This window comes from Botryllus schlosseri, chromosome 4 (assembly GCF_051294905.1).
Source record: "Botryllus schlosseri isolate E-star chromosome 4, Bs_hap1, whole genome shotgun sequence".
NCBI classification, from domain to species: Eukaryota; Metazoa; Chordata; class Ascidiacea; order Stolidobranchia; family Styelidae; genus Botryllus; species Botryllus schlosseri.
This window is the reverse complement of record NC_137239.1, coordinates 14141115-14153692: the sequence shown is the minus strand read 5'-3', so window position 1 is coordinate 14153692 and position 12578 is coordinate 14141115. Positions and strand designations below refer to the sequence as shown.

Here is a 12578-nt window from a genome sequence, read left to right as displayed (position 1 = left end):
ATTGGCTGGAAATTAGTCATCTTACTGATACGATAACGATGGTGTTATAATTCGCTAATGAAGTACTTCGTGCACTGAGATTTGCGATTGCGAGGAGTAATAAGCAGGTTACATACAGAATGCGATATTTCCCGAGTGATAGTCAATCTCTGGAAGTATCTTTTATTAAAAATAGCGCGATCGCTACGATACAGAAAGTTACCGGGTTCAGGCTGTACAATAGTTTTAAATTCGCCAGGAGAGGTGTTTTCATTTTGGTCCGTTACGGTTTGATGGTGAAATGGGATTTCGATATGGAATAGTCATGATGCGTCTTGTTTTGAGTCCGTAACTTGACGCCTGTGGTTCTCCCAGTGGGTCGAGGGCTTCATGCCTAATTTGCGCGAGTGCACCGAGATTAACGCTGAAGCCTCGCTTCGTCAGAAAGTGTTTCGTGAGTGTATGGTGTTCCATACGCAGGTAGTAAGCGATGACGGTAGGCAATTCGTCCCGGGGTCGGACTAGAAAATTTTCGGATTACAATTTAGCTACGCAGTCTTTTGTTTCAAATTGAATTATATTTAGAATTAGATGGAGATACTACGAAAATCAATGTTCATATTAGGATCATATCAATTTATGGTTAATTCTATTGAATATACTATTAGACCGCAATTGAAGTCCTGTACCTCTAAAAACGAGATTAGAATTGAAATTAGAGTATGGAAACATTTAAAAAAAATTAGATTACCGGTATTTTGGTATAATTAGTCTTGTTGGGCAGCTAGAATAATCTAGTATTCCAAGTTTAATTGGTTCGCACACAGTAAACGTTAGACGATATTATGCCTAAACCGTGCGAGTATGATATGTAGGTGATATGGATATGGAAGTAGGTCACCAATTCTGTTTCTTCTGTCTGTGATTCCGAGCGAATTGTCATACTGGCGATATCATTGCCGATCGACAGATTTCCTTTCATTTTGGTGGAATCGCGATCATGCGTTTTCCAAACCACAATCTGAGGCGAAGTCGCTAATGGAAATTCCTTAGATATAGTGTTACACTGTTACATATCGGCTTGTTGACATGCAGTGTATTTTTATAATATTATCATCATCTGTTTATCAAGAATTTTATCCTTTCAAAACACCACAAGATGCAATGGGGAGATAGGACGGTGTCGGAAGAACATGGGTTAGTCTTTAAAATCGGACTGCGGGACCGGCCTCTAAACGGTGTAAAGAAGAGGCATGCACACTGAACGAAAAGCAGCTGAAGATAAAATAGAAAGGCAAGCGATGAAAATGAGGTGGCATGAGTCGGAAGGCGAGGTTGATATCAGATCGTTGGCCGGTACACGTGAGCGCTGGCTGGCTGTTCAGTAGAATCTGCTGTGTCTTAACTTGTATGTGGTCTGTGGACATCGGCGAGGTGTGTTGAACTTAGGCCCTTCATATACCGAGGTGAAGAAGTGATTGAATTTTTGAGGCGGTAACCGCAACGGAAATGATACATGAACTTGGAAATTTATAGTTTCCAAATATCTTCAACCTTTAGAACACCAAATATTCTTCCGACCATGAATTCATTTCCGTTCTTTGTTGGCGCGGTATTGAACATATTCCGATTCAACCACACTGTTCCGGAATGTGACAATAAGATTTCGCTTGCCTCGAAAAAAATATCCGAATTTTGCGGATATCACACGCCTGACCGCATCCAGCCACGTATTATATGCCTGCCTTGAGTTTACGTTAACAGTAGTGTGAAATCCAAACTCCAAAGGATTGCTCCTGTGTTTGTATACTGAATAGACTTGACTTTCAATGTGACACCTGCAACCAGGTATTTTCACGTCGTTTTTGCTTCATAAGTATTGTGCTCGTTGTTTTGCATACTGCGGCGCGTTCATTGTCACGGCGAGGCGATTTTAAACTGTCACTAGCTCAATTTGTGTGCGGTTGTATCAGCATCGAATTCCTTTGACTTTTCCCCCTGTGTTACCATCATCGTTATGACCGTATTCATCATCTTCAGTCATGTATCTTGTAGTTCGGGTACGCTATGCCACCGTACTACGAGAAAACTTGAATTCAGATTTGATATTAGCTGAACTTGCGAAGTCAGTATTTATAGTCATAATCGAATTCGGAAGAAAACTGCGCAGCTATAATTTTAAATGCTTCATACTTTGAAAAGCCTAAAATACTCTAGTTGACCAAATTACCAGCTCTGGTCAGATCTGTATACTCGCGGGCAATTGATTGACAGAGTCGTGCGTATTTTCACCGCACGATTCACAGCGAAAAAGTGTTACGCGAATGGCACTCTTGCGTCATCCGTCTTCGGTATGCCACGGTATTTCATTTCGTGGTATTGTTCGCACGATTATTACCATCGGGGTATTGATATGCAGTCGTCGGTCGATATGTCAGTGCCAAGAAACGATAATATCTGTTGGGTTATGGCGTGCTGCGGAGATGTGCGAATCTTGTATTATCCTATCCAGATTCAGTACTTATTCTTATCATGCTAAATCCAAGTATGTTTCGAATACTGATCAGGATACAAAAGGCTTGGAGTCACAGTACCTAGTTATACAATTGAATAGAATATTCATATTGAAATATACCCGAATATTTTCGGCTGGCACTAGGCAGGGGGTAATCATCAGCAACTAGTAGACAATTGGAAATAACATGAATATACCATTCAATTACTAATTATTTGTAATTCCGGCGGAAATCTACGGATCCTTTTTTTCGCAATCCTAATTAACGCTCATTACCGGCATACAATCAAGGCGATAATGGTATGTTGATCAGTTGTTACCCCAACTAATCACAACCGTTGGCTTTACGATACTAGCTTCAGTACTTACACGTGTGATTGTTTTGCTATTGATCTGCTCCTCGCGATGTGCTTCGCATAATTACAGCATGTAGCGGAATTTCGGGGTTCGCGAAATAATTGATTCAACGCCAGGTCTAAAATTCAATGCTGATTTCTCTTTATCGCGAGAAATGACTGTCATTAAAATTTCGAGGCTTTCGGTCAGGTGACGCATCAGGAAGTCGGACTTCAGCTGGAAATTCTATGTATTTATGCTTTTCTTCGGGACTTTCAGTTCGAAAGCACCTCGCCGGTGCAGCGTAGATCGAAATTTGATCGAGTTGTAGTGTCAGCTGTTACAAATCACACGGCAATTCGTGACGAGGGCTGATCGCAATGATTCGAGTAGCAAGAGATGAGATGATTTATCCGAGTACTGAAGTTAGACGCCCCGTTCCACAAGGAGTTAGTTTATCAATAAGAATTATAGTGTATACCGTGGACAGTGGTTCTCAGCCGCCGGTCCGCGGACCGAAGTCTGTCCGTAGCAAGTTTCCTGTCGGCGCCAATTTAATTGGACTGTTATCTCAATTCCAAGATGCAAGAATTCGGACGCTTTTCCATTTATGAGATAAACACTTGAATAGTATATTAATATTGAAATGAAAATATACTATCCAATTGTATATTGAAGTTTTATACCTCCAAGAAGCTCTCATAATGAGATGAAGGAAATATGAAATTTTGAATTGATTTCGAAATTTGAAACGTATTATTCTGCATGGCGCAGTGATTTTTAACAGCACTTCGCGCGCAGAAAGTTCAATAGAGCCACGAATAACTAGTGTAATTTCAAAAGGCAGCGTAAAATGTATACTTTGTAGTTGCATACATTTGTATTGCAATATGGGTTAATTTCGAATATTGAAAGCTCGTAAGGTAAATAAAAGTTGAAAACCACTGGTTTAGACACTCTTTTTCCATTGTAGAATGATGTAAACCCGAATTTGTTGTATCGCAGCAAACGAACGTAGTAAAAAGGTACGCCGGCACGTTAGTGAGCAGCCCACGACATTGTCACAACGTGCACCGGAATAGTTATGGTCGCGAAATACCGAATAATCTTTACCGGATCTAGAACTACATGGCATTATATTATTTGTGGTTGTATGAACGAACATATGTAAACTATGGACATGATGCATACTATTGTGACGTAGTAACGAATACTCAATTCGACTCGAAATCTGCTATTTGATTCAGAATCGTATCACTCGAACTCGGGCACTCGATTTTGCACAGCCTTATCCATGACTTGGCTTCATTAACACCGTAATCCAGCGTAATGTAATGATTTTTGGCGTTGGGTAATGGGAACTATCTGTTTCCGCGTGGATTTCCTCAATGACTGCTAAAACGGGCAGTCCATAGCTCGGATTTCGCAAATTCTGATCACGATAGACGCGCTCAGCGCTCTTCGGCGACGTCAGGCTTGTGAATGCGATTCATAACTGTCATACGAGCTGCAAAATGCCTTTCTATATTTGGAGGATAGTGGATTCCTTCCGCTATGCAGTGACGCTACGCCGCTGCTTCGGCTAATTGCAGCTATCCCCCGACATACAGGCAGAATGTTATTTCTACTCAGATAAATGCCCTCTACTCGCAAAGGACACGGTTTAGAAAAGATCATCTTCATATTATAGCATGTCGTATCATTGAAATCATCTCGCGTCGGTCCGTAATTAGCCTTAATCGAGATTGCAATGACGTTTGCGTGACACATTTTGTGCGCTAAATAATTATAGAACAGGGTAGCCTCCAGACATAGTGGTCTTGCCGTGAGGAATATTTCGCCTCGCCGCAACGCGTATCCCGTGTCGTATTTCATCAAGATTGTGTTTTGATTTGGCTTAAAAGGTGGACTTTCGTTGCTGTAGTAAATCCTTTGGGATAGACGGATTATGCTAAAGGCGTCGGTTATCTCGGTACTTGTTGAATTCTTACCGATATTGATTTCTTCGGCTGGATTTATAGATTACGGCGGTCAGATGTCCACCGGTTTCAAGTAACGCTGAATCAGTATGACGCTATTTGAAGCATTAGTTGTACGAGAAGGAGGAGTAACTTGATATAATGATCATTTTCAGTGTTCTGTATTCAAATTTTGCGGTGAAGCAAGTGGTCGTAATCCTGCGACTGTTTCCTGTCATTGTGACAAGTTTGAGTGAGGAATCTTCAAAAAGAATCTCCTATTTAGTAGGGATGGTGTGAACCTCTGAAAGGTTCAGGTTCGTGTGAACGCGAACCTTTTTGAAAGGTTCTGTGTGAACGCGAACGTGAACCTCATGACGTCACGTGACGTCATATTGCTAATTACAACCCTACATTTCAATGACGTGATAGCCTATCTTAATGTACACGATACCTAGCGACGACCCGGGCCACATAATGACACAATGCTGAAGTACATATTGGCGTTTGAAACGTCGCTAAATGTATCAACTGAGGCAATCAAATTATATAATACTCCCAAAAAATCAATATCATCCGTCGCTTTGCCAACAATTTCGACGAGGAGTTGCCAGGGAATATAAGCTTACGCCTCAACGGTCTTGGCCAGACTGGACAATGTATTTGGCATCTGAGTATTGCTAAATTGATATTGAACAGAGTGTAAAACAGGTTTCTATACTTGCTACCGATATTAGGCTACGTCACAAGTTATACAGCTGTAGCCAACACCTCGAATCGCACGGATTTGGTTTTAATGATACAGTAAACATATGAAGTCAGGATTGACCCCGTACGCCTGCTAGATTTGTTACATGAAAAACACGATATCAATCGCATTGATTGGTTGAATAAGCATCATTCGCTGACTACGTGTACTGCATGTCGCTCGTGATGTTGCGTGATTGCGGTTCAAGCTCACAGCAGAGAGTCACTGAATATTCACAAACGGAAAGCTGGATATTTCAAGCAAACTTTTGTAATAAAGCAAGTAGAATCTCTGAGATTGTCAAGGTCCATGCTCGTTTTGTGTTGATTTTTTATGCTGCCAGCGTCGTGCATGGAGTGTCCCGCAGTTGAAATGCAATAAATTAGAACCAAAAATGTCATAATGAAGTGAAAATTGTAATATATGAAAAAGGTTCACAGTGCAGAACCTACCAAGGTTCTGTTGTGAACACGAACCTCTAAATTTCCGAGGTTCACATACAGAACGCGAACGTGAACCTCAAGTTCACACCATCCCTACTATTTAGCGATTGGTCGATTGGTCATTTACTGAGATTTTAAAATTTGGAAAAATAATTTGAATAACCCCAATGACAGAAAGACTACTATGACGTCACATGTGACGGTCATATGTATAAAGAACAAGTTTCGCTCCGACCAGAATGGCGTAACACTGCATGACAATTAAACTAGGTGAATCTAAATATATCCTTCCGCGTGTTATAGTTATAGCCAGGTGTAGCTACTTTTCGTGGTAGCGCGACAATTCATTCACCCGTTCCGGCTGTCGCAACATTATAAACGACTGACAACCGCAGCGTTATACCAGCACAATCACCCAAAACTGGACCTAGATAATACGGAAATTGACGCCGTTATTTGTCTAGCTACGTTTCTTATATCCATTTACGCGCGCTATATTAGACTTTCGCGCGGGGAAACTGCGAGGTTTCGATTGCGTCGCACACTGGTGCATTTAAAGTCTACTTGTGCACGATGTTTTGCCATGAATTTCTCGATCACTATCTCGCTAATTGTAAACAGGATGTGGCGTTCAACGATCGTAGCTGGTGTCCAGTGTCCATCTTCGTTGGTGAAAGGCTATGGCTACTCTATAAGCACACGAATTACGTCTATCGCTATCGCTTTCATTTGCGTAGTTTAATTTGAAGTTGCGGAGCCGTCAATATTAGATAGCGTGGGTAATACTGTTGTAAGGCTTTCATAGTATACTATGTAAAATTTAAAGTGATATCTCGACCTTCAGAAACTGCAGTTATCCCGTTTCGGAAATAGCAACGGGTTTTTGTGGTTGATAGAGGCCGGCCAAAATACTGTGTGGAAATCGGTCAGGTTCAAACTGTCAACGCTTCCTCTTATAATTATATTCACTTCCTTGTGGCCAAGCTTGCCGGGTTTGTCTTGGTAGCATCGCGTCGCGGATTTAACGCATGCTTCCAAGCCTGCTTTCATTCAGCGCTGTAACAAGCAGTCATGGCAGTGGTTGACGTAGAGACATGGTATTTCGTGAGTTGTGAGTGCCGTTTTAATTTGCAACGGCCATTCAACTTCTGGCGTGCGTCGCAGCAATTGATTCGCGTTGTAGAAATGTAAGCCCTGCCGTTGCCAGTGCGTATTGAAAGTGATAGAGTTCTGCATTGATTGAAAGTGAAATCATATTCAAAGTATGTTGTTGAAGCATTGTCATTCAAAATCGAGTCATCGTAGTTTGAGATTATTCCAACGCCAGGTAGCCACAGTTTTGCATCAGTGTTGCGTCACAGTTACCTATTTTAAAATTTGGCTGCGACTTGCGCTGGAATTTACATTTGCGTATCAGGTCTACCTTTGCATATACTTGCCTTTGCCTTATACATTTGCGAATTCAGTTATTCTAATTCTAATGTAATTCGGAAAAGCTGATCCGGGCCTACGATAACTTAGGCCCCGACTGACCATAATCTATTTTTCACATCTCTGCGTGGTATTTTAACGCATAAAACGCGGCGCGCACTAGCTTGACCGGAAGCGCGCGATTAGCGATGTTACATTTTGGTCACGTCGGTGTCGACTCAGCCCGTGTTCAACGGAAACCACCATCAGTGTTTTGACATACGATGCGGAAATGATACATTTTCGCGGTTATGAGTTATGACCAGCGCGTTTGCTCGTGTTCCACGCTTTAGTGCGAGTTAGTTTCCGGCGTTTTTCTTCGTCGCGCTATCAACACGATTACTTGTAAGGATTGCTCATGTTATGACGTCACACTCGACGAAAGTACTTCGTTGCTGGCTGTCTTCCGAAACTCTAATTCCTGTGTTGTCTTTGTTTCCCGCGCCGTTTATTCGTCGCATCATCCTTGCAATTTAAGTTAACATAGAATACAGATGCCAACCTACTGCACGCCGAGAATTCGTAAGAATTAGTTCACCGCAGCGTGAAGTCCGCCGAACAGATACACGGGGCTATTTCCAGCCATTTTCGCGGCTGGCAATAGCGCGTATGATATAAAAATCGAATGAAATCCGATATTATGTGATATATGAGCTAGAGTGTGCTGGAAGTGATAGCGGTTTAGAAATTTTGGCGAGACGAGATCGTGTTCGGAACTACTGCAATGACGTCAAATGAATGCGATATCAGGCTGTTAGCTAGAGAAATTGCGTGGTTATGTTACATAGCAGAGGACAAATACACTTGCTGACAAATAATACCGCGGTTTGCCTGATGTGCGTAACGGATGTAGCATCATTTCTCCAATGTCTGTTTGCAAGCTTCCCTCTTTATGGTTTGTAGGCGCCGATCTAATTGAAATTGAACCAATGCATTGTTATAGAAGTCAATGTGGATTGTGGAGCTTATTGTCACTGTACCAAGCAAAGACGTGACACTTTCTTTAATTAACTTGATTCAACTTCAATTATTATAATGGTACATGTGCGATATGGAATCCAGCACATTCACTGAATAACTCTTTAAAGACTTTTTAGTACTTCAGATACAGTCGCTTTGAAATCTAGTAGGGAAAAGTCAAAGGTAAGTTAATAAGTTGAGCTGTAGGTGGGACATTTATCTGATAATGTTATTAATAATTTCCCCTGGCAACATTTTGACATGCATCACGCTATGAAGAGTGCAGAGCAGAATGACCAATAATGCCTTAGCAAGTACAATTTGACAATGTCCATGATTCTGATCTATGGAATTTGTTCATCTGTGGTGTGTTTTTGATTTGAGCGGTACAAGAGATTTAAATCCATTGCTAAACTTGTTTCTACTTGATAAAATTTGAGAATTGGAAAAGGAATTGGTTTAAAATACGAGAGTTAGGTATCTAGTATATAAACCTGCTTGACGTTTTAATTGGGGATGTAGTCTGAAAATCAAACCAATTATTACAAGCAGAGTTCAGCCATGATTTGAGTAGCCTACAGACTATTTGAAGTTGATATATATTCGTTCCTGATAACGCTGTTTGTGTAGTAAATTTGTCATTCCACAAGTCCGTTACGTTCTGTTAGCTACACCTATGCAATTTATCCAAAAGATAAAGCAGGTGGTCAGGGTATTGTAGACGTAGGATAAGGTTGCATTTCACCAAGTTGTTTCACAGTGTAACATTCTGTGATGTTTTGTAATGAATTTAAACTATGCTGCAAATTGCGCATTTGAAGTACGCCTATTTTGATCAACAACTGCTCAGCCAACGGTGCATAAAAGTTAGTCACTTCACGGTGCATTAAAACTGTGTGATGCCATCACCGCAATCGGCGGATGCATGGAAGCTTTGCCATTGAATGCCTCTACGTAGCTGTTTAGCAGCACATGCACAATTGCACATGCATCAATGTAACTTTACATTTCAGAAATGTTGACAGAGCATAGTATGTAGGCTAGGCGTAATTCACCGTTACAGACTCGTAGTCTTACGCATATTCCTCAGCCATGCCGAAAAAAGACAGCAAGGGTTTCTCCCACCGACGGAGCTCGAGCCTGAAAGAACGCTTTTTTGTAAACAAGGGAAGAAAAAGGTTTCAGAGCACCAGAGCTAGAATACAAAGTGCAAGTGGTAAGTGTGACGATTTTTGCGTTCCCGGGTATCAAACGATGTAAAAATAATCGTTACACGATCAGGAAATTGAAAGCATTCAAAATCCATCCTGTGATGTCACTGTCTACGTTGTGTTGCTCATGATTATGCATGAGGTTAGCCCGCTTTATAATGCGAGTAATGCGACATTTCTATGAGAGCTGGCGTTTCAGTATCAGGTGTTGTGAGGCTCTGAGCATTTCCTCGTCGTTACGAAGTGTGAAAGATGGGTTCACCCGCTGAATTATGGACTATAGATGAGAATAAAGGTTGTATGTTGTACCCTTGTGTACCTGCTTTTAGAATCATGCACCGTACTAAGTTGGCTACTACTCCTAGTTTAATATAAAATGAGGCACGCTCGTGTTCCTGTAAATTTGTGACTAAATTCTTTGGATGTTCTTGAATTTTATGTGATTATGCGGGTTAGTGGTTTGACATGGTGCCTCTAATTTTGTTCTACAATAAATTCTAAACTGAGATGCATACTACAGGGTTCATTTGATGGTTTATTAATGATAAGTTTGCAGCGCTGATGCATTTTAACGCTAAACCAAAGTGCAGTCAAAAGCCAGTGACTAGATTTACTGGTCAGCTGTTGCCAAATCATGATTTGCGATGGTGCCAATGATGTTGTTTTATATGTAATGGCTAGCTGCGAGGCATCAGTCATAGTCCTGTCACTGTGTGACTGTATTCGTCTGATGTGCAGTTTATTTATTGCAGCCCCGAGCCCCCTCCTTGCTGAACTGTGATTGTAGGCCAAGGAGGACATATTAGTGCAAAAATATTGGGCAGATTAATGTCTACAAAGCATACGGTCAACAGGAATGAAAGCTCTGAATTTTGTGTTCATTTTATTTTTACAATTTTTCATGAAACCTGTTATTTTTACGAATCTTGCTTGTGTTTGCTCAAATTGAAAAGCTTGTTACGTTCACGAATTGATATGTGGATGTTGTCATTTCAGCAAAATCATGTTCGGAAGAGGAACTGAGGCCATCCACCAAGTATAAATTCATGTCAGAAATGACCATACGTATCCATTGCCTGAATAACGATTCTCGCAATCCATGGGAACGTCTTTTCAGCAATTCGAGGTTCCCGTGGAACTGGGAAACGCACAATGTCACTCTCGGTGACAAAGATATCCGTTCGCATTTGGTATGTTTTGATCGCTCGCCATTGATTTATTGTGAATTTTTGATGTGCGTCCTTTATTGTTGTACGATTTGTTTGCGACGACACGAATCGATAGCAATATTACTGACGTTAATTTGTCATGGCGCATTGATCACGACCGGTATTGATACACATATTTTATTTATGATTGTGCCCACAATGGGAATTGTGAAATAATATAGCTAGCGGGATACAGTTGTTGTATAAATTGAACAAGTATATATGGACTGCAACGAGGAAAGTGTGGAAATCAATCAATCATTTACCTCCGTAATGTTGCAATTTTCACACACCATAAGCTTTTACCATAACTAAACAGTGCACTGTGTCACTGCACCACGCGTAATATACTCACTTTCATAAAAATCTCCAAATATTTTGTCAATTTGTGCAATACACATGGAAAGACATAAGGACAATATTATTCAACACAATATGAAATGATATCTCCTTGCTCATTACGTTATATTCAATCTATGCCTGCAACATAGCCTTCCAGTTGATGTAAATTGGATTTGCTATCAACACAAATTGTCTACCATCATTTGTATTTTTTGACAATGCCGGCAGAGCTCCTCAGTGGAAGCCTCTCATTTTATTCGTTAAGCTCAATCAATTCGTAACCAATACCAGGAAGTTTGATCTGTAAGATGTAGTCTAGAACAAACAAGACTGAACCAGAACGGTTTGCGTGCTGCAATATGTGTTGTGTATTCTTGCAGCGCCATGGTGAATTGAAAATTGCTCCTTGAGGTCACCACTAGGCAATTTAGAACGCTTCTCTAAATAAATAGATTACCTGTATTAGTCTGGGACCATATGATAAAATAGCTGTGGGATATATAATCCCCATATAATTTCACTTCGAAATTTCAATAGTATGGTGCGCAATCTCTGCCCGAACTTGAAAGTTCAAGGTATGAATAATCTACAGATGTGTCAACTGCATATCCTATGCTTGGTAGGTTACTTGAGGGCACATAATTGGATGTTGTGTGGTGATGGAAGGAAGCCTGCATTCCCACAAGACGTGAAACCGAGTGTCTCGGGAGATTTAGGATTTGACAGAATTCTTTGTAAACATTTGGATTTTTATGTTGTTGCTCTCACAATTATGAATTAATAAATGAGCGGAACCGTGGCTGTGGCTACTGCCTAAATCTGAAAATTTGATCGATTCAAGATATGACCATTAATCTTTTCCAGATTCTTTAATGTTTGTTAGATAACGTCGAGTCACACGCTTGCTCTATTTTGTCCGACCATGATTAGAGTTACGAACTCTTAGTTGTGTTGAATCCTGATGTACTCGGAATAGTTAAGTGGAGTTCTTTTGAAGCTTCCATAGAAGTAGAAAGTGAATGATTTCATTGTTTTTTGACAGATTAACTATTTTCCCTTGGCTATAACGTGATATGTAGACTAATGTAGCTACAAGGAACTGTGATTTTTTTCAATTCTGCTTATTTGTGAATGAGATGCTGCGGCCTGCGGATGCACAGGCTATTATATCCATCTGTCATGATAATCTCAACCATTCCACTGGTACAAATGAAATGGCATCATTTTTTCGTAGATATTGCTACTGGGGCACATTCCCAGCACCTCTGGTCTGTAGTTATGCCTTCTTTTCTGAAGAACTGAAAAAAATATTGAATTTCTCAATAAGAACATCTGCTCTGAAGATGGTGTTATGTTTTTCATTTCACTAAGGGTGACGAAAACATAGTCTAGAGACATCAAGCTATTT

General features: G+C 40.6%; 1 protein-coding gene across 3 annotated transcripts in view; it reads left to right on the top strand.

Annotated features, from left to right (window-relative positions):
• Positions 1-12578, top strand: part of LOC145438179 (C-Maf-inducing protein-like) — a 173054-nt gene that overhangs the window by 141913 nt on the left and 18563 nt on the right. The window contains exons 1-3 of one of the 3 annotated variants that reach the window (XM_080315541.1): positions 8484-9000; positions 9060-9625; positions 10617-10810. In XM_080315541.1, coding sequence (XP_080171667.1) covers positions 9502-9625; positions 10617-10810 — 318 coding nt within the window. In that variant the 5' untranslated portion in view covers positions 8484-9000; positions 9060-9501. Of the gene's footprint in view, positions 1-8483; positions 9001-9059; positions 9626-9718; positions 9916-10616; positions 10811-12578 lie in introns of those variants that run through there. The other 2 variants (XM_080315543.1, XM_080315544.1) reach the window with 2 other exon arrangements.